This window comes from Saimiri boliviensis, chromosome 14, assembly GCF_048565385.1.
Source record: "Saimiri boliviensis isolate mSaiBol1 chromosome 14, mSaiBol1.pri, whole genome shotgun sequence".
In the NCBI taxonomy this organism is placed as follows: domain Eukaryota; kingdom Metazoa; phylum Chordata; class Mammalia; order Primates; family Cebidae; genus Saimiri; species Saimiri boliviensis.
The window spans coordinates 9022839-9050013 of NC_133462.1; the positions used below are offsets into that span (position 1 = coordinate 9022839).

The 27175-nt window shown below is 52.5% G+C and overlaps 1 protein-coding gene across 2 annotated transcripts in view; it reads left to right on the forward strand.

Moving 5' to 3' along the window:
- Positions 1-158: 158 nt before the first annotated feature.
- The window catches only part of GYS1 (glycogen synthase 1), a 29324-nt gene continuing 2307 nt past the window's right edge, over positions 159-27175 (forward strand). Inside the window, exons 1-14 of one of the 2 annotated variants that reach the window (XM_003940332.3) lie at positions 159-475; positions 1950-2131; positions 7619-7810; positions 9294-9479; positions 9724-9868; positions 11914-12031; positions 12516-12636; positions 13555-13661; positions 17163-17222; positions 17317-17395; positions 20925-21038; positions 21318-21444; positions 26146-26241; positions 26467-26630. In XM_003940332.3, coding sequence (XP_003940381.1) covers positions 358-475; positions 1950-2131; positions 7619-7810; positions 9294-9479; positions 9724-9868; positions 11914-12031; positions 12516-12636; positions 13555-13661; positions 17163-17222; positions 17317-17395; positions 20925-21038; positions 21318-21444; positions 26146-26241; positions 26467-26630 — 1809 coding nt within the window. In that variant the 5' untranslated portion in view covers positions 159-357. The remainder of the gene's footprint in view (positions 476-1949; positions 2132-7618; positions 7811-9293; positions 9480-9723; positions 9869-11913; positions 12032-12515; positions 12637-13554; positions 13662-17162; positions 17223-17316; positions 17396-20924; positions 21039-21317; positions 21445-26145; positions 26242-26466; positions 26631-27175) is intronic. The other variant, XM_003940334.3, reaches the window with a different exon arrangement.

The window sequence follows — 27175 nt, forward strand, 5'->3', positions numbered from 1 at the left end:
ACAGCCGAGGCGGGGCCGGGACACAGCGACTCCCAACCCGTTCCACCAATGAAGAGACGCGGAAATCCCCGCCCCCAGGCACGAGCCAATGGCGCTAGCTGGGGGGGTGGCCACCGCCTCCTGGCTGCCGCGAGGTTTCACTGCAGGGGCACCGCTGGGCTCAGTGACGCTGCGGCCGCCTTCTGCTTAAGTCCGAATGCACCGGGGCGGGGGTGCGGTCGTGCAATAGGAAGCTGAGCGTCTTGCAAGCTTCCCGTCGAGCACCAGCTGCTCGGCCCCGCACCCTATCTGGTGCATTCCCCGGACACCTCCGGGGTCCCTGCTTGAGGTCCCCGGAGCCCCCTTCCAGTGCCAGCCATGCCTTTAAACCGCACTTTGTCCATGTCCTCACTGCCAGGACTGGAGGACTGGGAGGATGAATTCGATCTGGAGAACACAGTGCTCTTCGAAGTGGCCTGGGAGGTGGCCAACAAGGGTGAGTACGCCAGGCGTTGGGGCCCTTGATGAGGAGGACAGTACTGGATGGGGACCCGGAACTCTGAGTTGCAGGGGGACGGGGCTACAAGGGGAACCCTTGGGTCCTGGGTAAGAAGGCTGTGACTCCTGTGTCCTTGAGGAGGAGCTGGGAGGCCGGAGGTGAGTGGGAGAGGGATAAGTCGTTTGACTTACGATGAAAGGAGGCTGGAAGCCCGGGTTCTGGGTCCTAGGGAAGAGGGCGCTAAAATGAAAGACTCCTGGGTCCTGGAGGGAAGCTTCGGGGAGACTAGATACCTGGGTGCTGAACAGGGAAGGGGATGGGGAGATGGGACGTGTGTGTGCAAACCTGGGAAGCTGCCGGGATTTCAGACCTGTGGCTCTAACAGCATGGTCTAGGGGATAAAACTCCAGATTTGGGAGAGAGCTGACGAGGAGATGGGAGGCCTGAGCTGCAGTGGGAGGACCTGAGGACCTGGCTGCTTCAGAATAAAGATGAGAAGGGCTGGGGACGCTAATCCGAAGATCCTCGGTAGGGAGAGGGCCGCGGGCCTGAATGCCTGGGCTTTGAAGGAGCTGAGGGCCTGAGCTATTAGTTCCTAGTAGAGGATCCGGGGCCTGGGACACATGCGTACTCGAATAGTGAAGGCTGGGAAGTCCTAAGTTAGGCAGGGGCTGGGCCCTAGGATGGGAGTGGCTGGGAGCCCACATTTCTGTGTCCTGGGCTCCAAAAAGCTGAGGTTCTGACCTTGGAGAAGGCTGGGGCTCAAATCCCCAGGAACAAACCAGTCCCCCACCTCAAAGAGCAGGGACTGGGGGGTTTCTTTGCTGGGTCTTGGAGGGGAAAGGGACTGGGTCTCCCAGGAGGAGAGGGGGGCCCCTTGAACACACAGCCAGGCCTTGCCAGGGCCTAGGCTCCAGGAGGGTAGGAGGCTGGGGGTGGGGGCTCCTGGGTCTGGGATAGAGCCAGGCGTGCTTTGTCCCTAGTCAGGGAGAGGAAATTGGGAGGCAGGTCAGCAGGGTCCCTGGGGGCAGGAAGCGATCATGCAGGCTTCTCTTGGGCAACAGTGAGAAGCTGAATCCGTCATGAAGAGGGAACCTCCCTCACCAGGTTAAACCCAGCTCCTGTGAGCTGGGAACTCAGGAACCCGGGTCCGGGTAGTCCTCAGCTCTGCCGTCCTTAGAGCCCCAGGGGTCCCAGCCCGGAGCCCCTTTTTAGCCTGAGCCCTGTCCTCCCTCAGGGTCCTGACCCCAGCCCCCTTTTCCCTTGGACCTCGGAGGACCGCCCGCCAGCCCCCTGTTCTCTTGATCCAAGCCTCCAAACCCCCTACTCCAAACTACCGGCTCCTAGCCCCCTCTTCCCCCGAGCTAGGGGTCTGGGGCCTGAGCACCCCCACATCCCCAGCCCACCCCACCCCAGGCCCCAGAACTGTGGACCGTGGCCGGGGCCTGCCCTCACACGCTTTGGCCCACAGTGGGTGGCATCTACACGGTGCTGCAGACGAAGGCGAAGGTGACAGGGGATGAATGGGGCGACAACTACTACCTGGTGGGGCCGTACACGGAGCAGGGCGTGAGGACCCAGGTGGAGCTGCTGGAGGCCCCCACCCCGGCCCTGAAGAGGACACTGGACTCCATGAACAGCAAAGGCTGCAAGGTGGGACGTGGCGCGGCCCCGGGCAGAAGTGGACAGTCTGCCGTCAGGGTGGGAGCCACGAACAGAGAGGGGGCGTGGGGTGATACCTCAAGCGAGGGAGCGAGGCATGCTTGGACGCAGGAACGAGGCACGATAGGACATCCAGACAGACGCAGGGCCTGGAAGTGGTGGGTGGATCCCAGACACTGGCAAAAGCACAGGCAGGTGGCGAGTATGAGACAGACCAAGACGCAGATCCAAGAGGGGTCCTCAGACGCAGAGAGAAAAAGAGCGGGCTCAGAAGATGGCCATGCGGGGCCAGCCCGGCCAGCACAGAGAAACCCCATCTCTACTGAAAATACAAAAATTAGCCAGGCGTGGTGGTGCACACCTGTCATCCTAGCTACTCGGGAGGCTGAGGCAGGAGAATCGCTTGAACCGGGGAGGCGAAGGTTGCAGTGACCTGCTGTTGAGCCACTGCACACCAGCCTGGGCAACAAGAGCAAGACTCTATCTCAGAAAAGAAAGCCAGCCAGCCAGCCAGGCAGAGCTGGGGAGACGGGGCCTGGGGTCAGGCAGGAGCAGCATTCTGGAGCCGAAAGTTCAAGTTCATCCCCTCCACTTGCTGCCCTGGTGTCCTCGGCTAATGGACGTGTTAATAGCATCTTCCCTCTAGAGGTGCTGGGAGGGTGAAACGGTTAATAAGGATAAAGTACTTAGTAGAGTTCTTGAAGTTAGCACAGTGTGTGGGCGGTGATTGTCTTTTTTTTTTTTTTTTTTGAGACTGAGTTTCGCTCTCGTTACCCAGGCTGGAGTGCAATGGCGCGATCTCGGCTCACCGCAACCTCCGCCTCCTGGGCTCAGGCAATTCTCCTGCCTCAGCCTCCCAAGTAGCTGGGATTACAGGCACGCGCCACCACGCCCAGCTAGTTTTTTTTGTATTTTTAGTAGAGACGGGGTTTCACTATGTTGACCAGGATGGTCTCGATCTCTTGACCTTGTGATCCACCCGCCTCGGCCTCCCAAAGTGCTGGGATTACAGGCTTGAGCCACCGCGCCCGGCTGGTCTGGATCTCTTGACCTCGTGATCCACCCGCCTCGGCCTCCCAAAGTGCTGGGATTACAGGCTTGAGCCACCGCGCCCGGCTGGTCTCGATCTCTTGACCTCGTGATCCACCCGCCTCGGCCTCCCAAAGTGCTGGGATTACAGGCTTGAGCCACCGCGCCCGGCCGGTGATTGTCTTTTTATTTTTTTTGAGATGGAGTCTTGCTCTGTTGCCAGGCTGGGGTATAGTGGTGCGATCTCGGCTCACTGCAGCCTCTGCCTCCGGGGCCCAAGTGGTTCTCCTGCCTCAGCCTCCCGAGTAGCTGGGACTACAGGTGCCCACCACCACGCCCGGCTAATTTTTGTATTTTTAGTAGAGACGGGGTTTGACTATGTTGGTCAGGCTGGTCTCAAACTCTGAACTCCTGACTCTCCGAAAGTGCTGGGATTACAGGCATGAGCCACTGCACCCAGCTGTCATCGTTACTATGATCTTCGTTCTTATTGATACTATAAACGGCCAAGCTTGGACAATGAGGGGGCAGGCAGACGAAAGGAGAGGCGTGGATGGAGCTGCGGGCACAGAGTAACAGGGAGACCAACTAGGAACAGAAAAGAGGCCGCTAGGTGTTTCAGAAAGTCAGACCTAGAAGGAGGGAGAAGCAGGGAGAAGCATGGAGCATCGGGGAGGACAGGAGAGGTCAGCGGGTAGAGCCACAGGACAGACTCTGAGATGGGCAGATCAGGGGATAGGGAGGAGCGGGAGTCCCAGGGCCGCAGGATGAAGCAGGATGAAGCTGGAAAAGAGAAAGCCACAGGCGGCAGGGCTGACGGACGGACGGACAGGTCCGGGTCCGGGAGGGAGAGGCGCTGCGGTTCCTTCACTCATTCACAGCCTGTGATTTGGGGTGGGGTATGGAATCCATTCAGGCCCTACTGTGTCCCTAAGGGACCCAGGAACAGCTCGGTCCCTTTCTGAGGGCAGCTGCTTCCCACGTGCTGGGGGCCTAAGAATAGCCCCCCCCCCACAGCAAAAGGGCAGACGACAGCTGGGAGGGGGAGGGGCCTCAGAGCCAGGTCCCGGGCAGGAAAGAGCCAGGTCAGCGAGGAGTGAGGCTGCTTCTCCGCTGCGATGGCAGCGGGCCCAGAACCAAGGCCACCGTCTCGGAGAGGAACGCAGCCAGCTGGAGAAATGAGGCAGAGGCAGAAGTGAGGCAGCAAGACTCAGAAGCGGAGCCTCGGCTAGAAAAATGCGGCCCTGGGGCATGGACGCGGATGGGCTATGTAAGCAATGTGTGGCTCACGCCTGGAAGCCAGCACTTTGGGAGGCCGAGGCGGGTGGATCACCTGAGGTCAGGAGTTCGAGACCAGCCTGGCCAACATGGAGAAACCCTGTCTCTACTAAAATTATAAAATTATAAAATTAGCCAGGCGTAGTGGCAGGTGCCTGTAATCTCAGCTACTCGGGAGGCTGAGGCAGGAGAATGGCTTGAACCCGGGAGGCGGAGGTTGTGGTGAGCCAAGATTGTGCCACTGCACTCCAGCCTGGACAAGAGAGAAACTCTGTCTCAAAAAAACAAAAAAAAAAGAAAAAGAAAAAGAAATGTGTGGCTGCGGGCTGGACACAGTGGCTCATGCCTGTAATCCTGGCATTTTGGGAGGCCAAGGTGGGAGGACAGCTTGAGCCCAGGAGTTTGTGACCAGCCTGGGTGACATGGCGAAACCCCGCCTCTACTAAAAATACAGAAAATTAGCCAGGCATGGTGGTGCATGCCTGTGATCCCAGTTACTCAGGAGGCTGAGATGGGAGGATCACCTGATCCTGGGAAGTCGAGGCTGTAGTGAGCCATGATTTTTTTTTTTGGAGATGGAGTCATGCTCTGTCCCCCAGGTCGGAGTGCAGTGGTGCAATCTCGACTCACCACAACCTCTACCTTCTGCATTCAAGCAATTCTCCCACCTCAGCCTCCTGAGTAGCTGGGACTTCAGGCGCATGCTGCCGCACCCAGCTAATTTTTTGTACTTTAGTAGAGACAGGGTTTCACTGTGTTGCCTAGGCTGGTCTCGAACTCCTGAGCTCAGGCAATCTGCCTGCCTCGGCCTCCGCTGGGATTACAGGCGTGAGCTACTGTGCCTAGCCCAGTGAGCCATGATTGCACCACTGTACTCCAACCTGGGCCACTGGAGTAAGAACCAGTATAAGAAAGAAAGAGAGAAAGAAAGAGAGAGAAAGAGAGGAAGGGAGGAGGGGAGGAGGGCAGGAAGAGAGAAAGGCAGGCAGGTAGAAAGACGAGGAAGACAGGGAGGGAGGGAAGGAAGGAGGGAGGAGGGGAGGAAGGGAGGGAGGGAGGAAATGTGGCTGTGGACTACAGCATGGGCTTATGGATAGAGGAAAGAGGTCGCAGGTGACAGATATGTGATGAAAGGAACAGAAGGTGACAAGGGGAGGAAGAGTTGGCAGCATGAACAGTGAAAGAAACATCACAGGCCGGACACAGTAGCTCATGCCTATAATCCCAGCACTTTGGGAGGCCGAGGCAGGCAGATCACTTGTGACCAGGAGTTTGAGACCAGCCTGGGCAACATGGTGAACCCTGTCCTTACAAAAAATTCAAACATTCGCTGCGCGTGGTACCGTGTGCCTGTGTTCCCAGCTACATGGGAGGATTGCTTGAGCCTGGGAGGTCGAAGCTGCAGTGAGCTGTAATTGCACCACTGCATTCCAGGCTGGGTGACAGAGCAAGACCATGTCTCTGAAAATAAAAAAGGACCTGGTTTGGTGGCTCACGCTTCTAATCCCATCACTTTGGGAGGCTAAGCAGGAAAATGGCTTGAACCCAGGAGTTCACAATCAGCCCCGGGAACACAGTGAGACCCCATCTCCACAAAAGATTTAAAACTTAGCCAGGCATGGTGGTCCACACCCACAGGAGGTGAGGCGGGAGGACTGACTGAGCCAGGGAGGTTGAGGCTGCATTGAGGCATGTTCACACCACTGCACTCCAGCCTGGGCAACAGAGCAAGACCCTGTCTCGAAATGGAAAAATGGAAAAGTAGTATCTCATGGAAGGAATTAGTATCAGAAAGAAAAGACAATGGGAGATAAAGATAGTTGGCAAGCCGGGCGCGGTGGCTCAAGCCTGTAATCCCAGCACTTTGGGAGGCTGAGGCGGGTGGATCACAAGGTCAAGAGATCGAGACCATCCTGGTCAACATGGTGAAACCCCGTCTCTACTAAAAATACAAAAAATTAGCTGGGCATGGTGGTGCGTGCCTGTAATCCCAGCTACTCAGGAGGCTGAGGCAGGAGAATTGCCTGAACCCAGGAGGCGGAGGCTGCGGTGAGCCGAGATCGTGCCATTGCACTCCAGCCTGGGTAACAAGAGCGAAACTCCGTCTCAAAAAAAAAAAAAAAAAAAAAAAAAAAAAAGATAGTTGGCAAGAGAAATGTGGCCACAAGTACAGAAACAAGGTGGCAAGGTGGCAGGTAGAATGATTGGCAGGATGGCCAGACAGGGCAGTGGGAGCACAGAGACAGGACATGTAACAATATACTTGCTTATAAGCAGAGAAAGGGGGCAGGGAGTGGGACAAGGGTAACAGTTATAGAAATTAAACGGGAGGCCGGGCACAGTGGCTCACCCCTGTAATCCCAATACTTTGGGAGGCCGAGGAGGGCAGATCACCTGAGCTCACGAGTTCGAGACCAGCCTGGCCAACATGCTGAAACTCCGTCTCTACTAAAAACACAAAAATTAGCCAGGTCTGAGGGCAGGCGCCTGTAATCCCAGCTACTCGGGAGGCTGAGGCAGGAGAATTGCTTGAACCAGGAAGGCGGAGGTTGCAGTGAACCAAGATCGTGCCATTGCATTCCAGCCTGGGCAACAGAATGAGACTCCATCTCAAAGAAAAAAAAAAAGAAAAGAAATTAGGCCTGGTGAAGTGGCTCAGCCTGTAATCCCAGCATTTTGGGAGGCCGAGGCAGGTGGATCACGAGATCAAGAGATCAAGACCATCCTGGCCAACATGGCGAAACCTCGTCTCTACGAAAAATACAAAAATTAGCTGAGCATGACGGTGGGTGCTTGTAGTCCCAGCTATTTGGGAGGCTGAGGCAGGAAAATCACTTGAACCTGGGAGGCCAAGATTATGCCACTGCACTGCAGCCTGGGCAACACAGCAAGACTCCATCTCAAAAATAAATAAATCAGAAAGAAAGAAAAGCAGGGGGCAGGGAATATATTGCAACAGAGATGGAAAAAAAATGTGTGGTGGGAATAAATCATGCAAATAGAGAAATAGGTTTAGGCAGTGGGTGAGAAATTAGCAGCAAATACAGAAACAGAAGGGAAGAGAGCTGAGGCTTAAGTCTAAACATCTGCCTGCAACCGGGAGAACCACAAATGCATGCAGACATGAGGTTGAAGCCCTGATCCTTTCTGCGGTGTCCCCCGCAACCCCAGGTGTATTTTGGGCGCTGGCTGATCGAGGGAGGCCCCCTGGTGGTGCTCCTGGACGTGGGGGCCTCAGCCTGGGCCCTGGAGCGCTGGAAGGGAGAGCTCTGGGATACCTGCAACATCGGGGTGCCGTGGTACGACCGCGAGGCCAACGACGCTGTCCTCTTTGGCTTTCTCACCACCTGGTTCCTGGGTGAGGTAGGTACCACTGCAGTCCCCATCTGTCACTTTCCACCCATACCTGAAACTGCAATGACCATCAGGCCCCCAGGCCAGAGGATGGGCTTTTCCCTGGGCACTCTGGGAGTCATAAGGTCCTTTAATCCAACGATTAGCCCTGACCTTTGGGGACATGGACATCCAGGGACCCAGGATCTTCTTTCCTCAGACACCTGAAACTCTTGATGCCAACTTCATTTACTCCAGTCTTCCAAGCCTAGGAATTCTGGCTCAAAGGAGGGCCGGCGGGCTGTCTCAGGGAATTCTGGGAGTTGCAGTTCTCTAGGGTGCTGTCGCGGGACTCGGCTCTCAGATGCTGCCCCTGATGCTTACGAATTCCCAGCCTGACCTGGCTTTGGCTCCCTTCAAGGTTTTAAAAGGCTCAAGAAGCTTAATTTCCAGGCTGGGTACGGTGTGGCCGACACCTGCAATCCCAGCACTTTGGGAGGCTGATGGGGAAAGATCACTTGAGGCCAGGAGTTCAAGATGGCCAACCCTTCTCTCTACTAAAAATATGAAATAATTAGCCAGGCGTGGTGGCAGGCACCTGTAATCCCATATCCCAGCTATCTGGGAGGCTGAGGCAGGAGAATTGCTTGAACCTGGGTGGCAGAGATTGCAGTGAGCCGAGATGGCACCACTGCACTCCAGCCTGGGCAACAGAGCAAGACTGTGTCAAAAAAAAAAAAAGAAAAGAAAAGAAAAGAATAAGAAAAAGCTTAATTTCCCATGCCCTGGGACAACTAATTTAGGAACTGGCTGCTCCTATGGCATTCTGGGAGTTGTAGTCCTTTTGCCAGTGTTGAATGCAGACACTGTACCCTTGAGATAAGGGGTCTCTAGGAACTATGTCCAGGACCTGGGGACATGAAAACTTCAGTGTGTCCCATCTTACCCTGCCAGGACTTATAAGGTTGGCCAAAAAATCCTCAGTTCCGGCCGGGTGCGGTGGCTCAAGCCTGTAATCCCAGCACTTTGGGAGGCCGAGGCGGGTGGATCACGAGGTCGAGAGATCGAGACCATCCTGGTCAACATGGTGAAACCCCGTCTCTACTAAAAATACAAAAAACTAGCTGGGTGTGGTGGCGCGTGCCTGTAATCCCAGCTACTCAGGAGGATGAGGCAGGAGAATTGCCTGAACCCAGGAGGCGGAGGTTGCGGTGAGCCGAGATCGTGCCATTGCACTCCAGCCTGGGTAACAAGAGCGAAACTCCGTCTCAAAAAAAAAAGAAAAGAAGAAAAAAAAAAAAATCCTCAGTTCCTGTCAACTCCTGGGGAGCCAGTCACTTGAGCCCAGGAGTTGCTGCCTCAGGATTTCCAGTTCCCTGTTCAGTTGGGATTGCTGCCGTAGGCTGCTGCCCACTCTGTGCAGTGTGGTGATAGAAGTCCTTGTCCCTACCGGGGATTGCCGATTCCCTTCCCGACTCTCGTGGAGACAGCAGCCCTCTCCGTTGCCCCACAGTTCCTGGCGCAGAGTGAGGAGAAGCCGCACGTGGTTGCACACTTCCATGAGTGGTTGGCAGGCATTGGACTCTGCCTGTGTCGTGCCCGGCGACTGCCTGTGGCGACCATCTTCACCACCCACGCCACGCTGCTGGGGCGCTACCTGTGTGCTGGTGCCGTGGACTTCTACAACAACCTGGAGAACGTGAGCTGGGACCGTGGCAGATGAGGGACTGCGAGTATGCCAGGATAATCCAAAGCTCCAGGGAGCCCCAGGGGATGGCGTCCCCTCTCCTCCCAGGACCCAGAAGTCCAAGTCCCAAGCCCCCTCCTACCTCAGACCCAGGAACCCAGCCCCCAGCAGCAGTTTCCCTTAGGACCCCGGAGTCTGGACCTGCAGAGGCTTCTCCCCAGTCCTTCTAACCTGACTGTCATCCCTTCCCGCCCAGTTCAACGTGGACAAGGAAGCAGGTGAGAGGCAGATCTATCACCGCTACTGCATGGAAAGGGCGGCAGCCCACTGTGCTCACGTCTTCACTACCGTGTCCCAGATCACTGCCATTGAGGCACAGCACTTGCTCAAGAGGAAACCAGGTAGGGGCCGGGCTGAAGTCCCCAGACATGAATGAGGCAGGCAGCTGTCTATGCCAAAGCCAGTTGCTCCTAATCCCAAGAAACCCACTGTAAACTGAAATGGCATGGGCTGGGCATGGTATAATCCCAGCACTTTGGGAGGCTGAGGTGGGTGGATCATGAGGTCAGGAGTTTTAAGACCAGCCTGGCCAAGATAGTGAAACCCTCTCTCCTAAAAATGCAAAAATTAGCCAGGCATGGTGGCACACGCCTTTAATCCCAGCTACTCAGGAGGCTGAGACAGAAGAACTGCTTGAACCTAGGAAGCGGAGGTTGCAGTGAGCTGAGATCGTGCCACTGCACTCCAGCCTGGGTGACAGAGTGAGACTCCATCTCTAGAAAAAAAAAAAAAAAAAAGTGTAAAACGAAAATGTATTTTGGCTGGACACAGTGGCTCACACCTGTAAAGTCCCAGCACTTTGAAAGGCCAAGGCAGGAGGGTCACTTGAGTTCAGGAATTTGAGACCAGCCTGGACAACATGGTGAATCCCTGGCTACAAACTGCCAGACATGGTGGTGTGTGTCTGTGTGCCTATATCCCCAGCTACTCAGGAGGCTGAAGTGGAAGGATTGCTTGAGCCTAAGAGGTCAAGGGTGCAGTGAGCTGTGATCGTGCTACCGAACCATCTGGGTGGCATGGAGAGACCCTGTCACAGCCTGGGTGACACAGTGAGACCCTGTCTCAAAAAGTTGAACATCAGAGTTTAGCCTAGTATACCTTAAATGTGCCCAGAACACTTTACGTTAGCCTACAAGTGGGCAAAATCATCTAATACAAACCTGTTTTATAATAAAGTATTGAATACGCCGGTTGTGGTGGCTCACACCTATAATCCCAGCACTTTGGGAGGCTGAGGCTGGTGGACTACGAGGTCGGGAGATCAAAACTAGCCTGGCCAAGATGATGAAACTCCATCCCTACTGAAATAAAAAACCAGCCAGGTGTGGTGGCAGGCACCTGTAATCCCAGCTACTCAGGAGGCTGAGGCAGGAGAATTGCTTGAACCCAGGAGGCAGAGGTTGCAGTGAGCCCAGATCGGGCCACTGCACTCCAGCTTGGATGACAGAGCAAGACGCAGTTTCAAAAATAAATAAATATTTCACACCATCACAGAGTTGAAAAATCATAACTTGCCTGGGCGCAGTGGCTCATGCCTGTAAGCCCAGCATTTTAGGAGGCCAAGGCGGGCAGATCACCTGAGGTCAGGCATTTGAGACCAGCCTGGCCAACATGATGAAATCCCCTCTCTATCAAAAATACAAAAATTATCTGGGTGTGATGTCCGGTGCCTGTAATCCCAGCTGCTCAGGAGGCTGAGAGCGGAGAATCAGTTGAACCCAGGAGGCAGAGATTGCAGTGAGGTAGATTGTGCCATTGCACTTCAGCCTGGGTGACAAGAGTGAAACTCCATCTCCAAAAAAAAAGAAAAGAGAAATTGTAAGTTGGGGACCATCACCATTTTTTCCCTAAAGAATAGAAAACTGCAGCTCCCAGAAGGCTTTGGGGTGGTGACCTGTATTTGAGGCTCTCTGACTATATACACTTTGTAGGCTAATGGGAGGTATAAATAATTTGTTTCATATTAATTTCAGATATGATAAAATTCTGATTGGTCTTGTGAAAGGGAATGAAAGATCAGGGGACTCTGTTTACACGCCAGCCTGGGTGACAAAGCGAGACTCTGTCTCAAAAAGAAAAAAGAAAAATTAGCTGGGTGTGTAGTGCATGCCTGTAGTCCCAGCTACTCGGGAGGCTGAGGTGGGAGGACTGTTTGAGCCCAGGAGGTCAAGAATGAAATGAGCTATGATTGTGTCACTGCTCTCCAGCCTGAGCAACAGAGAGAAACCCTGTCTCCAAAAACAAAAGGTGGTGGGGGACCTCATAGTAATGCTATTGAAAGAAAGAAATTACAAAAGGCAAGGAGTATTTCCTTCATTCATTCATTCAATCACAACATTGATCTGAATGAACAAATAAAACATGGGACCCTCACCCCCAATCCCAGATATTGTGACCCCCAATGGCCTGAATGTGAAGAAGTTTTCTGCCATGCATGAGTTCCAGAACCTCCATGCTCAGAGCAAGGCTCGAATCCAGGAGTTTGTGCGGGGCCATTTTTATGGGTACGTGGGGCATATACCCAGGTCTTCAGAGAGGAGGGCATTGGGAGCCTAATCATCTAGGACTTGGGGAGGCGGTAGCTGGGGGCCCAGACTCCTGGGTCTGAGGGAGGGGGGCCTGGGTCTTCGGCCTCCTTAGTTCTTGAGTGCTCGAACAGTGGGCTGAGGATTAAAGGAAACCCCCATCTAAAGAGAAGAACTGGCCGGGTGTGGTGGCTCACGCCTGTAATCCCAGCACTTTGGGAGGCTGAGGTGGGCGGATCACCTGAGGTCAGGAGTTCAAGACCAGCCTGGCCACCAACATGGTGAAACCTCATCTCTTTAAAAAAAAAAAAAAAAGAACTACAACTCCCAGGAGGCCCCATAATGCCTCTGCATTACCTGAGCTATCCTCTGCCCCCACCCATACCTTCTGGGGTTTGTAGTTTTGAGGCCAGGGCTAGCAGGTGAGGGCTTTGGGCTTTACCCTGTCTTGTGGGTTCTGTAGGCATCTGGACTTCAACTTGGACAAGACCTTGTACTTCTTTATCGCCGGCCGCTATGAGTTCTCCAACAAGGGTGCTGACGTCTTCCTGGAGGCCTTGGCCCGGCTCAACTATCTGCTCAGAGTGAGGCTTGGGCTGTGAGAGGACAGAGGGAGGGCACGAAAAGCTGTATAGAACTAGGGAGAACAGCAGGGTGCAGTGGCTCACACCTGGAATCCCAACACTTTGGGAGGCCAAGGCGGGAGGAACACTTGAGCCCAGGAGATAGAGACCAGCCTGGGTAACATGGTGAAATGCCATCTCTACAAAAAATGCAAGAATTAGCCAGGCATGGTGGCTCACATCTGTAGTCCCAGCTACTCGGGAGGGGGAGCAGGGAGGATCACTTGAGCCTGGAAGGTGGAGGCTGCAGTGATCCAAGATCACACCACTGCACTCCAGCGTGGGCGACAGAAAAAGATGCTGCCTCAAAAACAAACAAAGCAAAAAACTGGAAAGAACAGACACCCAGGCCGGGCGCAGTGGCTCATGCCTGTAATCCCAGCACTTTGGGAGGCTGAGGCGGGTGGATCACAAGGTCAGGAGTTCAAGACTAGCCTGATCAACATGGTGAAAACCCATCTCTGCCGAAAATACAAAAATTAGCCAGGTGTGGTGGCAGGTGCCTGTAATACCAGCTACAGAGGAGGCTGAGGCAGGAGAATCGCTTGAACCTGGGAGGTGGAGGTTGCGGTGAGCTGAGATCACACCACTGCACTCCAGCCTGGGGGACAGAGCAAGAATTCGTCTCAAAAAAATAAATCAAAATAACTAGAACAGAGACCCAGGAAGCCAGGAAGATGGGGGAGGAAAACCCCTGTGTGTGGTGGGGGCCGTGAAGGGAGTATAGAGACCCAGACAGGTCAGAGTCCAAGTGGGGACGTCCTGTAATTCTTGACAGGAAGGGGTATGGCAGGGTCCCAGTGGTCTTGGCGGAAGGGCTGGCTGGTCCCAGGCTTCCCCCGCATGACCCTGACCTCCCCGTTCTTTCTTTCTGCTCAGGTGAATGGCAGCGAGCAGACAGTGGTTGCTTTCTTCATCATGCCGGCGCGGACCAACAATTTCAACGTGGAGACCCTCAAAGGCCAGGCCGTGCGCAAACAGCTTTGGTCAGTAGCCCTCGGCTCAGCACCCCTGCCCAGCCCACTCCCGGCTGTGTGCTTTGAGTCCTGTGTTTCTCCTAGAATCTCAGCCTTTTTTTTTTAGACAGAGTCTCTCTCTGTCACCCAGGCTGGAGTGCAGTGGTGTGATCTCGGCTCACTGCAACCTCCCCCTCCCAGGTTCAAGCGATTGTCCTGCCTCAGCCTCCCACGCAGCTGGGAATTCAGACACCCACTACCACACCTGGCTATAATTTTTGTATGATTTAGTAGAGACAGGGTTTCACCATGTTGGCCAGGCTGGCCTTGAACTCCTGAGCTCAAGCAATCCACCTGCCTTGGCCTCCCGGAGTGCAGGGGTTATAAGCTTGAGCCACCACGCCCAGCCCTCAGGCTCAGTTTTGTCATCTGTAACATGATCAACCTGCCCCAGTGATTCCCAGCAAAGTCACTTCCTTGTGACGTTTCCAGCTCGAGGGCAGTAAGAAGGCACCGGCAAGAAATGTGTGACAGTGCGACCAGGGCTCTGATATCAACCCAGTGAGATTCCACTCGTACCACCCACCTTCACTGGCTTGCTCTTTCAGACGGAGTTTCGCTCTTGTTACCCAGGCTGGAGTGCAATGGCGTGGTCTCGGCTCACCGCAACCTCCGCCTCCTGGGTTCAGGCAATTCTCCTGCCTCAGCCTCCTGAGTAGCTGGGACTACAGGCACGCGCCACCATGCCTAGCTAATTTTTGGTATTTTTAGTAGAGACGGGGTTTCACCATGTTGACCAGGATGGTCTCGATCTCTTGACCTCATGATCCACCCGCCTCGGCCTCCCACAGTGCTGGGATTACAGGCATTAGCCGCTGTCCCCAGCCCAGTTTCTTTTTCTTTGCTGATTTTATTTTTCTGTCGCCCAGGCTGGAGTGCAGTGGCATGATCTCAGCTCACTGCAACCTCCATCTCCCAGTGAACCTCAGTTTCTTCATCTGTAAACCACTCATTCATTAGCAGCAGATACTCACTGAGCCTCTACTATGTACCAGTCACTCTTCCAGGTCCAGGAAATACAGTTGTGAACCAGAAAAATAAGATCCCTTTCCTCATAGAGCTTGCATTCTAGAAAATCATGTAGACAGAATTTATTTTCGGGCAAAAGTAAAGCAGGACTGCAATATGAGATGGGGCTGTTGGGAGAGGCCACACTGAGAAGATGTTATGGGGCAGAGAGGGGGAAAGGTCATGACAGAGCAAGCCCTGTGGGTATCTGGGGAACAACAAATGCAAAGGCCCTGGGCATGTTTCAGACGCGGTGGGGGGCCAGGCAAGGTGGCTCATGCCTGTAATCCCAGCACTTTGGGAGACCGAGGCGGGTGGATCATGAGGTCAAGAGACTGAGACCATCCTGGCCAACATGGTGAAACCCCATCTCTTAAAAAAAAAAAAAAAAGACTCAGTGGGGCCAGGAGCAGTGGCTGACACCTGTAATCACAGCACTTTGGGAGGCTGAGGCAGGCAGATCACGAGGTCAGGCGTTCGAGACCAGCCTGGCCAGCATGATGAAACCCCATCTCTACTAAAAATACAAAAAATTAGCTGGGCGTGGTGGCTCACACCTGTAACCCCAGCACTTTGGGAGGCTGAGGTGGATGGATCACCTGAGGACAGGAGTTGGAGATCAGCCCAGCCAACATGGTGAAACCCCTTCTCTACTACAAGTACAAAAATTAGCTGGGCATGGTGACACACATCTGTAATCCCAGCTACTTGGAAGGCTGAGGCAGGAGAATCCCTCGAACCTAGAAGGCAGAGGTTATATAGTGAGCCTAGATCGCACCACTGCACTCCAGCATGGGTGACAGAGCAAGACTCCATCTCAAAAAAAAAAAGGAAGAGGCTGGGCATGGTGGCTCACAGCTGTAATCCCAGCACTTTGGGAGGCTGAGGAGGGCGGATCATGAGGTCAGGAGTTCAAGACCAGTGCTGGGATTATAGGCGTGGGCCACCGTACCTGGCCGGGGAAGATTTTAAGTAAAGGAGTGATTGTCAGGCTGTCCTGTCACACTGCTAGCTTTACTTGTGTGCCTAAAGGGTCCTTTCTCAGACTCTTCTGTTCTTTTTGTATAAGATGTGGCTTAGCGTCGCCACCTGCAGGACAAGGACAAGTCCTAATAATAGCTGACATTTCCGGAAGGCTGGCTATGTGTACTTTTGGGCATGACATCACTGGGTCCTCATTGCATACCTCTGAGGTCGGTTCTATTTTCATCCTCCTCTGAAAGATGAGTCACTGAAGTCAGAGAGGGAAGGCCACCTGTCCCTGACCACACAGCTGATGTCAGGCACGTGGGATCTCAGCCTTCCAGGCCCTGCCCCCTGGGTCCCCATCGTCCAGCCTGGAGGCCCCAGGGTATGGCTTCCCTGCTCACACCTGTTTCCTTTCTATCCTAGAAATCTAACAGTAGCTGGGCCTGGTGGCTCACACCTGTAATCTCAGCATTTTGGGAGGCCAAGGTGGGTGGATTACCAGAGGTCAGGAGTTCGAGACCAGCCTGGCTAACATGGTGAAAGAAATCCCGTCTCTACTAAAAATACACAAATTAACTGGGTGTGATGGTGGGTGCCTGTAATCCCAGTTACCTGGGAGGCTGAGGCAGGAGAATGCTTGAACGTGGGAGGTGGAGGCTGCAGTGAGCCAAGATCGCACCACTGCATTACAGCCTGGGCGACAGAGTGAGACTATTTCTCAAAAAAATAAAATAAAATAGGGCCAGTCGTGGTGGCTCACGCCTGTAATCCCAACACTTTGGGAGGCTAAGGAGGGTGGATCACAAGGTCAGGAGTTCGAGACCAGCCTGGCCAACATGATGAAACCCCATCTCTACTAAAGATACAAAAAATTAGCTGGGCGTGCTGGTGAACGCCTGTAATCCCAGCTACTCGGAAGCTGAAGCAGAATTGCTTGAACCCGGGAGGTGGAGATTGCAGTGAGCCAAGTTTCCTTTTCCAAACAAAAGGAAAAAAAAATCCCAGCTACTCAGGTGGCTGAGGGAGAATTGCTTGAACCCAGGAGGTGGGGGTTGTCGTGACCCAAGGTCTCGCCATTGTACTCCAGCAAGACTCTGTCTAAAAAAAAAAAAGAAGAAAAAAAGGCCAGGCACGGTGACTCATGCCTGTAATCCTAGCACTTTGGGAGGTTGAGGTGGGAGGATCACAAGGTCAGGAGATTAAGACCATCCTCACCAACCTGGTGAAACACCATCTCTACTAAGAAATATAAAAATTAGCTGGGCCTGGTGGCGGGTGCCTGTAGTCCCAGCTACTCGGGAGGCTGAGGCAGGAGAATCGCTTGAACCCAGGAGGCGGAGGTTGCAGTGAGCAGGATAGTTCCACTGCACTCCAGCCTGGCAACAGAGCCAGACTCCGTCTCAAAAAAAGAAAAAAGAAAACAAATAAACTAAAGAAGCCTAACAGTCGATGGCAGCTGGTGTGTATGTGACGCTGTTGCTCTGCTTCCTCCAGGGACACGGCCAACACGGTGAAGGAAAAGTTCGGGAGGAAGCTTTACGAATCCTTGCTGGTGTGAGTGCCCCGCCCTCAGCCCTGTGCCCTCCTAGGCCCTGGCTAACCCTCTCATCACTCGGTTCTCACTTGCCTGCCCCTGCTCGCCTTGCAGTGGGAGCCTTCCGGACATGAACAAGATGCTGGATAAGGAAGATTTCACCATGATGAAGAGAGCCATCTTTGCCACGCAGGTATGGATGGGCCCTCTGTGCAGATAGATGGCCATTCCCAGCAGCCCCAGAGGCAGCTTGCCACACCAGCTCAGACCCCAGAGATTGCTGGGAGTGCTGCTTTCTCCTGAAGACCTTTATTAAGGGATCTATTCTAAGGTCCACAGAAGGGCGTGTGCTGACTGGCAGAACTTCAGTTCCGAGAGACACGTAGGACGGGCAGTTTTCTGTGGCTTATTCTGCCACGGGGGTTGCTGGGAGTTGTGGTTTCTCTGGGACTCTGAAATCAATGAACAAAGGGAAGCATCCTTCCCTTTCCCTTTCCTTTTTTCTTTCCTTCTTTCTTTCAACAGAGTCTCGCTCTGTCACCCAGGCGGGAGTGCAGTGGCGTGATCTCAGCTGACTGCAACCTCTGCCTCCTGGGTTCAGGAGATTCTCCTGCCTCAGCTTCCCAGGTAGCTGGGATTACAGGCGCCTCCCACCACCCCCGGCTAATTTTTGTATTTTTAGTAGAGACGGTGTTTTGCCGTGTTGGCCAGACTGGTCTCAAACTCCTGACCTCAAGTGATCTGCCTGCCTCAGCCTCCCAAAATGCTGGGATTACAGGTGTGACCCACTGTTCCCAGCCCAAAGGGAAATTTGAAAGGAAGTGTAGAAAGTTGGCTGGAAGGCTGTAGGGAGCTATGATTATGCCACTGCACTCCAGCCTGGGCAACAGAGCCAGACTGACACATAAACACACATCACACACACACACACACACACACACATACACACACACACACGAAAGAGGAAAAAAAGAAAAGACAGCCATAAAAGAATTACACCCCTGCCGGGCGAGAATATACACCTTGCTGGGTGAGGTGGCTCATGCTTGTAATCCTAGCACTTTGGAAGGTCAAGGCAGGCAGATCATAAGGAAAAGAGATCGAGACCATCCTGGCCAACATAGTGAAACCCCATCTCTACTAACAATACAAAAATTAGCTGAGCGCAGTAGTGCGCGCCTGTAATCCCAGCTACTCAGGAGGCTGAGGCAGGAGAATCACTCGAACTTGGGAGGCAGAGGTTACAGTGAGCCAAGATCGCGCCATTGCACTCCAGCCTGGGTGACAGAGCAAGACTCCATCTAAAAAAAAAAAAAAAAAAAAAGAGAATTGCAATTCCCAGCTCTCTTTCGGCCTTGCTGCACACGGCTCCACCTCACCCCCTAAAATTGCTGGGACTGGTTTTGGGACAGAGTCAGGAGGTGAGCAAAAACACCCAGCTTCCTCCAGAAAACATTGCGAACTCTCAACAGCTGCAGTTTCTTACTCCGAAGCCTGTGTGTTGGTCCCCAGACACCACTGGGAATTGTAGCTGCTTTAGATTTTAACTTCAAAGAGAATTGGCATTTATAAAATGAGAACTACAACTCCCAGCAGCCCCCTGCTGGTCTTCTGGGGTAGTGACTCTTCCCTTGTTCAGAGGCTGCTGGGAGTTAAGAGTTCTTTCATTCTCTGGGGTCCAAGGTACTTGCGATCTACATTGCTGAGCCATTTCCTGGGACATGGAAACCTAGACCACTAAGCTGTACAAACAAAACGTGAACTGCTTTTGGCTCACCTATAATCACCAATAGTCCCTAAGGCACCCTGCCTTATTATGAATGTTTCTGCCACGGGGCTGCTGGGACTTGTAGTTTCTCGGGCTCCTAGACTAAATAGAGTGACGGTAAGTAAAACCTTTCATGAGCTATGATGGAACAGTTGCAAAGAACTATACACCCCAGTAGTCCCCAGGGCTTTCTACCACACTAGCTCTGTCTTGCTCCAGTGACTCTTGGAAATTGTGGTTTCTTTGAGCCTCTGTTAAGATTTGAGGTGAATTTTCTTTCTTTTTTTTTTGAGACAGAGTTTCGCTCTTGTTACCCAGGCTGGAGTGCAATGGCGCGATCTCGGCTCACCACAACCTCCGCCTCCTGGGTTCAGGCAATTCTCCTGCCTCAGCCTCCTGAGTAGCTGGGATTACAGGCACACGCCACCATGCCCAGCTAATTTTTTGTATTTTTAGTAGAGACGGGGTTTCACCATGTTGACCACGATGGTCTCGATCTCTCGACCTTGTGATCCACCCGCCTCGGCCTCCCAAAGTGCTGGGATTACAGGCTTGAGCCACCGCGCCCGGCCTTGAGGTGAATTTTCATAAGGAAACTACAATTCCCAGCAGCCTCCAAAACTTGCCGCCATATTGGCACAGTCTTGGCCCCCATTGACTGGAGATAGTTAACACTTCCCTTTGGTTTCTTTCATGATAGAGCCAAGAGTACAAAACAAGATACAACAACTCCTCAAAGTCCTTGGAAGTAAGGGGGTTGTTATCATTGGCTTTGCCTCAAAGACAGCTGGGAATTATAGTTCTTTTAAGCTCATGGTGCTTAAGGGAAAAAAAAACCTTTACAGGCCAGGTGTGGTGGCTCACGTCTGTAATCCCAGCACTTTGGGAGGTCGAGATGGGTGCATTGCTTGAGCCCAAGGGTTCGAAACCAGCCTCGAACATCAAATATTGAAATCCCATCTTCATAGAAAAAGATTTTTTTTTCTTTAATGAGGCTGGGTACACTGTCTTATGCCTGTAATCCCAGCACTTCGGGAGGCCGAGGCAGCTGAATCACCTGAGGTCAGGCGTTAAGAGGACAGTCTGACCAACATGGTGAAACTGCATCTCTTAAAAAAAAAAAAAAGAAAGAAAGAGGCTGGGCGCGGTGGCTCACGCCTGTAATCCCAGCACTTTGGGAGGCTGAGGCGGGTGGATCATGAGGTCAAGAGATCGAGGCCATCCTGGTCAACGTGGTGAAACCCCATCTCTACTAAAAATACAAAAAATTAGCTGGGCATGGTGGCACGTGCCTGTAATCCCAGCTACTCAGGAGGCTGAGGCAGGAGAATTGCCTGAACCCAGGAGGCGGCGGTTGCGGCGAGCCGAGATCACGCCATTGCACTCCAGCCTGGGTAACGAGAGCGAAACTCCGTCTCAAAAAAAAAAGAAAAGAAAAGAAAAAAGAGAGAGAGCCGGAAGCAGTGGCTTTTGCCTGTAATCCCAGCACTTTGGGAGACTGAGGTGGGCAGATCATGAGGTTGGGAGTTTGAGACCAGCCTGGTCAGCATGGTAAAATCCCGTCTCTACTAAAAATACAAAAAATTAGCCAGGGATGGTGGCCTCCTGTAATCTCACCTACCCAGGAGGCTGAGGCAGGATAATTGCTTGAACCCAGGAGGCGGAGGTTGCAGTGAGCCAAGATCGTGCCACTGTACTCCAGCCTGGGCAGCAGAGCAAGATTCTGTCTCAAGAAAAAAAGAAAGAGAAAGAAAAGAAAGAAAAAGAAGAGAGAGAGAAAACGTTTATGGGTTTTACTAGAGCCTAGTGGGGAGCCATAGCACCTGGGTTTGTAGCTGCACAGCCTGGGCACTTGTGGTCTCCTGGGCTGCCCCAGGGTCTCAGCATGGCTCATGGGGAAGTAGGGAGCCCCTGTAACTTCCATGACCCCCTACCCTTCTTGTGGCTCCTACAGCGGCAGTCCTTCCCCCCTGTGTGCACCCACAATATGCTGGACGACTCCTCAGACCCCATCCTGACCACCATCCGCCGAATTGGCCTCTTCAACAGCAGTGCCGACAGAGTGAAGGTGAAGGCATTGGCCAGGGCTGGGTTGGGCACGGCAGAGGGAAGGGGTTGGGTCCTGGGTCTCACGCACTCCATTCCCCCATACGTTTTATCAAATGCATTGCTATGTTTAGGAAGAACCCTGGCTTCTGAGGCAAACAGACTTGGGTTTGAACATGGGTCCTGCCAAGCACATGCTGTGTGTTATTAGACAAGCTTCTTACCCTCTCTGGGCCACCTTGGGATCTCAGGGCTTAGCTAAATAAAGTCCTTGGGCTGAGCCCTTCTTTTTCACTACCAGGTGATTTTCCACCCGGAGTTCCTCTCCTCCACAAGCCCCCTGCTCCCTGTGGACTATGAGGAGTTTGTCCGTGGCTGTCACCTTGGGGTCTTCCCCTCCTACTATGAACCATGGGGCTACACGCCGGGTGAGTGTAGTGGGTAGGGGACGGCGTGGTCATGGGGTCAGTGAGATCTCACACGTCCTGGGGCATGGCACTGGGCCTCTCTGAGCCTGTTTCCTCCTTTGCGAAACAAGAACGATGGTGATACTCGTTCTGCTGCAGCACGTGCTTGTGTGACATGATAGCTCATGTTTGAGAAACTAGAAGTCTGAGCTGTTTTGTTTTTTTTTTTGAGATCGAGTCTCCCTCTGCTGCTCAGACTGGAGTGCAATGGCACAATCTCAGCTCACTGCAACTTCCACCTCCCGGGTTCAAGCGATTCTCCTGCCTCAGTCTCCCTAGTAGCTGGGACTACTGGCACCTGCCACCGTGCCTGGCTAGCTTTTGTATTTTTAGTAGAGATGGGGTTTCACCACATTGGCCAGGCTGGTCTCGAACTCCTGACCTTGTGGTCCACCTGCCTCAGCCTCCTAAAGTGCTGGGATTACAGGTGTGAGCCACCACACCTGTCCAAAGGCTGAGTTTTGAGGACGAGTTAGTGTCAAATTGATGCCACAGTTCACACTGATTTCTCCAGGGCCTGGGCATTTGGCTCCCCAAATAGCAGCAGCCAAATACACAATTCTCACACACAGCTGAGAGTAGCCAAGTCTCCTCGGAAGCCATGCCCAGTGCCCATGAACTCCACCTTCCTCTTATTTGTTCACATTAGCCAATCTCTTTTTGTTGTTTTGTTTTGTTTTTTGCCAATGTTTTTAAAGCTAGACTAAGTACTATTTCCTAGTTTATTAGTAATTTAACAAGTCTTGGCTGGGCGCAGTGGTTCATGCTTGTAATCCAAGCACTTTGGAGGCCAAGACGGGCGGATCACCTGAGGTCGGGAGTTCTAGACCAGCCTGACCAACATGGTGAAACCCCGTATTTAAAAAAAAAAAAAAAAAAAAAAAGGTCTTGCAAACTGTGCTTGTGTGGTAATTAGGAATCATGTGGTTAGCGCCTATTCTCTTTTTCCCATACTTTTTTTTTTTTTTTTTTTTGAGACGGAGTTCGGAGTTTCGCTCTTGTTCCCCAGGCTGGAGTGCAATGGCGCGATCTCGGCTCACCGCAACCTCCGCCTCCTGGGTTCAGGCAATTCTCCTGCCTCAGCCTCCTGAGTAGCTGGGATAACAGGCACGCGCCACCATGCCCAGCTAATTTTTTGTATTTTTAGTAGAGACGGGGTTTCACCATATTGACCAGGATGGTCTCGATCTTGACCTCGTGATCCACCCGCCTCGGCCTCCCAAAGTGCTGGGATTACAGGCTTGAGCCACCGCGCCCGGCCCCCCCTTTTTTTTTTTTTTTTTTGGAGACAAAGTCTCCTGTTGTCCCCCAGGCTGGAGTGCAATGCCATGATCTCACCTCTGCATCCTGGGTTCAAGCAATTCTCCTGCCTCAGCCTCCCGAGAAGCTGGGATTATAGGCACTGGCCACCACACCCGGCTAATTTTTGTATTTTTAGTAGAGACGGGGTTTCATCATGTTGGCCAGGCTGGTCTCAAACTCCTGACCTCAGGCGATCCACCTGCTTCGGCCTCCCAAAGTGCTGGAATTACAGGCATGAGTCACCAAGCCCGACCAGCCTTGTTTTATAGATAGATTAATTGATAGACAGTCTATTTTCACATTGCTATTTAAAAAAATCCGAGACTGGGTAATTTGTAGCAGAAAGGTTTTTTTGTTTGTTTTTGAGACAGAGTCTCGCTCTGTCGCCCAGGCTGGAGTGCAGTGGCGCAATCTCGGCTCACTCCAGCCTCCACCTCGGTTCAAGTGATTCTCCTGCCTCAGCCTGAGTAGCTAGGATTACAGGTGCCTGCCACCACACCTGGCTAAGTTTTTTTTTTTTTTTTGTATATATATATATATATATATATATATATATATATATATAGTGCATTTTAGGTTTTGGGGTACATGTGAAGAACATGCAAGATTGTTGCATAGGTACACACAGTTTTTGTATTTTTAGTAGAGACGGGGTTTCACTATGTTGGTCAGGCTGGTCTCAAACGCCTGACTTATGACCCACCCGCCTCGGCTTCCCAAAGTGCAGGGTTTACAGGCGTGAGCCACTGCATCTGTCCAACGGAAAGAGGTTTAATTGACTCACAGTTTCACATGGCTCGGGAAGTCTCAGGAAACTTACAGTCATGGCAGAAGCGGAAGCAAGGACCTTCCTCTCATGGTGGCAGGCGAGAGAAGTGTGTGCAGGAAAAACCACCATTTATACAACCAGGAGATCTCGTGAGAATTGACTCAATCTCGTGAGAATTCACTCACTATCGCGAGAACAGCAGGGAGGCACCACCCCCATAATCCAGTCATTTTCCTCCCTCGACACGTGGGGATTACATTTTAATGAAATTTGGGTGGGGACACAGAGCTAAATCATATCATACATGTCTATTTAATACTTTTTACTGTTTGTTTGTTTTTTGAGATGGGGGTATTACTATGTTGCCCAGGCTGACCAGGAACTCCTAGGCTCAAGTGCTGCTCCTGCCGCAGCCTCTTGAGTCTCTGTCATTACAGGTTCGCTCCACTATGCCCGACAGACCTATTATATTTAGTGCCTACTTTTGCAGTTTACAGAGGTTTTTGGGAACACTTATATAAGAATTATAGGTCAGGCGGGGTGTGGTGGCTCACGCCTGTAATCCCAGCACTTTCAGAGGCCGAGGTGGGAGGATCACTTGAGGTCAGGAGTTCGAGACCAGCCTGGTCAATATGGTGAAACCCCATCTCTACTAAAAATACAAAAAATTAGGTGTGGTGGCGCATGCCTGTAATCCCAGCTCCTTGGGAGGTTGAGGTGGGAGAATCACTTGAACCTGAGAGGTGGAGGTTGCAGTGAGCTGAGATTGTGCCACTGCACTCTAGCCTGGGTGACAGAATCAGACCCTGTCTCAAAAAAAAAAAAAAAGAATTATAGATCAGAAGCAGTGGCTCACATCTATAATCCTAGCACCTTGAAAGGATGAGATGGGAGGATAGCTTGAGCCTAGGAATTCAAGACCAGCTTGGATAACATGGTGAGACTCTGTCTCTACAAATGGTTTATTTTTATTTTTATTTTATTTTATTTTTGAGATGGAATTTTGCTCTTGTTACCCAGGCTGGAGTGCAACGGCGCAATCTTGGCTCACCACAACCTCCGCCTCCTGGGTTCAGGCAATTCTCCTGTCTCAGCCTCCTGGGTAGCTGGGATTACAGGCACGCACCACCATGCCCAGCTAATGTTTTGTATTTTTAGTAGAGACGGGGTTTCACCATGTTGACCAGGATGGTCTCGATCTCTTGACCTCATGATCCACCCGCCTCAGCCTCCCAAAGTGCTGGGATTACAGGCTTGAGCCACCGCGCCCAGCAGTATTTTTTTTTAAATCAGCCAGGCGTAGTGTGTGCTTGTAGTCCCAGCTGCTCAGGTGGCTGAGGTGGGATGATTTCTTGAACTTAGGAGGTCCAGGCTGTAGTGAGCTATGAGCAAGCCACTCTTCTCCAGCTTGGGTGACAAAGTGAGACCTTGTCTCAAAAAAAAAAAAAAAAAAAAAAAAGCATTGGACTGGGTGGGGTGGCTCACACCTGGAGCCCACCACTTTGGGAAGCCGAGACAGGTGGATCACCTGAGGTCAGGAGTTCGAGACCAGCCTGCCCAACATGGTGAAACTCTGTATTGACTAAGAGTACAATAATTAGCCGGGCATGGTGGCATGCACCTGTAGTCTGAGGTACTCAGGCAGCTGAGGCATGAGAATTGCTTGAACACAGGAGGCGGAGGTTGCAGTGAGCCGAGATTGTGCCACTGACCTACAGCTTGGGTGACAGAGTGAAACCCTGTCTCAAAAAAATTTAAAAAGCATAAAAATCCGTTAAGAAATTATAATACATCCCTTGAACTATTTCTCAAGGTTGTTAAAGGTATTAAAACATAGTAGATGCTCTGTACACAGGGACACTAATAACGAGAGGCGTTATCTGATCCCCCATCAAAATAGACCAAGTCTGTACAAAATGCTGGCACAGAAAGTATCTTTTTCTTTCTTTTTTTTTTTTTTTTTTTGTGTGAGACGGAGTTTCGCTCTTGTTACCCAGGGCTCACCGCAACCTCTGCCTCCTGGGTTCAGGCAATTCTCCTGCCTCAGCCTCCTGAGTAGCTGGGATTACAGGCATGCGCCACCATGCCCAGCTAATTTTTTCTATTTTTAGTAGAGACAGGATTTCACCATGTTGACCAGGATGGTCTCGATCTCTTGACCTTGTGATCCGCCCGCCTCGGCCTCCCAAAGTGCTGGGATTACAGGCTTGAGCCACCGCGCCCGGTGCCAGAAAGTATCTTACAGGTCGTGACAATTAAGTAGAATGATGGACGTTGGCCCGATCCCACAGGTTGTGAGAGTTAAGTCAAAGGGACATTGGGATGCCCAATAAATTAGCATCCTTATCTCCCAACTATAGACTTTCCCACACCCTGAGTTCTTGGAGCAGGTAATTATCTTTTCGAGCCTCTTAGCGGCCCCGCTGAGAAAGAGGGAAAGGCACAGGTTGGTTGCGGGGGCTCCGCGACGCTCCGCACAGCGCCTGGCACTTGGTGCTGGAGCCAGTAGAAGGCGCTGTGGAGGCCTCTATTGCGATTAGGACGTAGGAGGTGGGGGAAGCTAAGTGGGTCTCTCTCGCGCCTTCCCGCAGCTGAGTGCACGGTTATGGGCATCCCCAGTATCTCCACCAATCTCTCCGGCTTTGGCTGCTTCATGGAGGAACACATCGCAGATCCCTCAGCCTACGGTCAGCGCCCAGGCCCCTGAGGATTCCAGAAGGGGGCTTGAGAACAGGGGATTGAGACCCCTGGATCCTGGGAAGGAGAAGCATGCACCCTTGGGACTCTGGGCACCAGGAAATGGGGTGGGCTCTCGGGCCCCTGGGAGAGGAGGGGTCCTGGTGCCACAGAGTCCGGGAGATAATGAAGATCTCCCCAGGACGTTTTCTGAACCCGGGTCCTGGCCTCCACAGGCATCTACATTCTGGACCGGCGGTTCCGCAGCCTGGATGATTCCTGCTCGCAGCTCACCTCCTTCCTCTACAGCTTCTGTCAGCAGAGCCGGCGGCAGCGTATCATCCAGCGGAACCGCACAGAGCGCCTCTCCGACCTTCTAGACTGGAAATACCTAGGCCGGGTAGGACCCGCCTTCCTACTCTACTGGCAAATCAGCTGCTCCTGGCTCTGGGTCTTTGGTGCAGGGTGAAGGTTCTCGTCCCACTTGTAACAGTTGCTGTCTCTTTAAGCAATGAACCAGGCTGATCGTGGTGGTGGCTCATGCCTGTAATCCCAGCAGGGAGGATCGTTTGAGCTCAGGAGTTAAGAGACCAACTTGAGCCACATAGTGATTCCTACTAAAAATTAAAAAAAAAAAAAAAAAAAAAAAAAAAGCCGAGCGTGGTGGTACGTGACTGTGGTCTCAGCTACCGGGGGAGGCTGAGATGGTAGGGTCGCTTGAGCCTCAGAGGTTGAGCTTTGATCAACCCCGCAACACTCCACCCTGGGTAACAAAGCAAAACCCTGTCTTTTTTTTTTTTAAGATGGGGTTTCACTATGATGGCCAGGGTGGTCTTGAAATCCTGACCTAGGTGATCCACCCACCTCGGCCTCCCAAAGCGCTAGGATTACAGGCGTGAGCCACTGCGCCCGGCCAAAACCCTGTCTTTTTTTTTGAGACGGAGT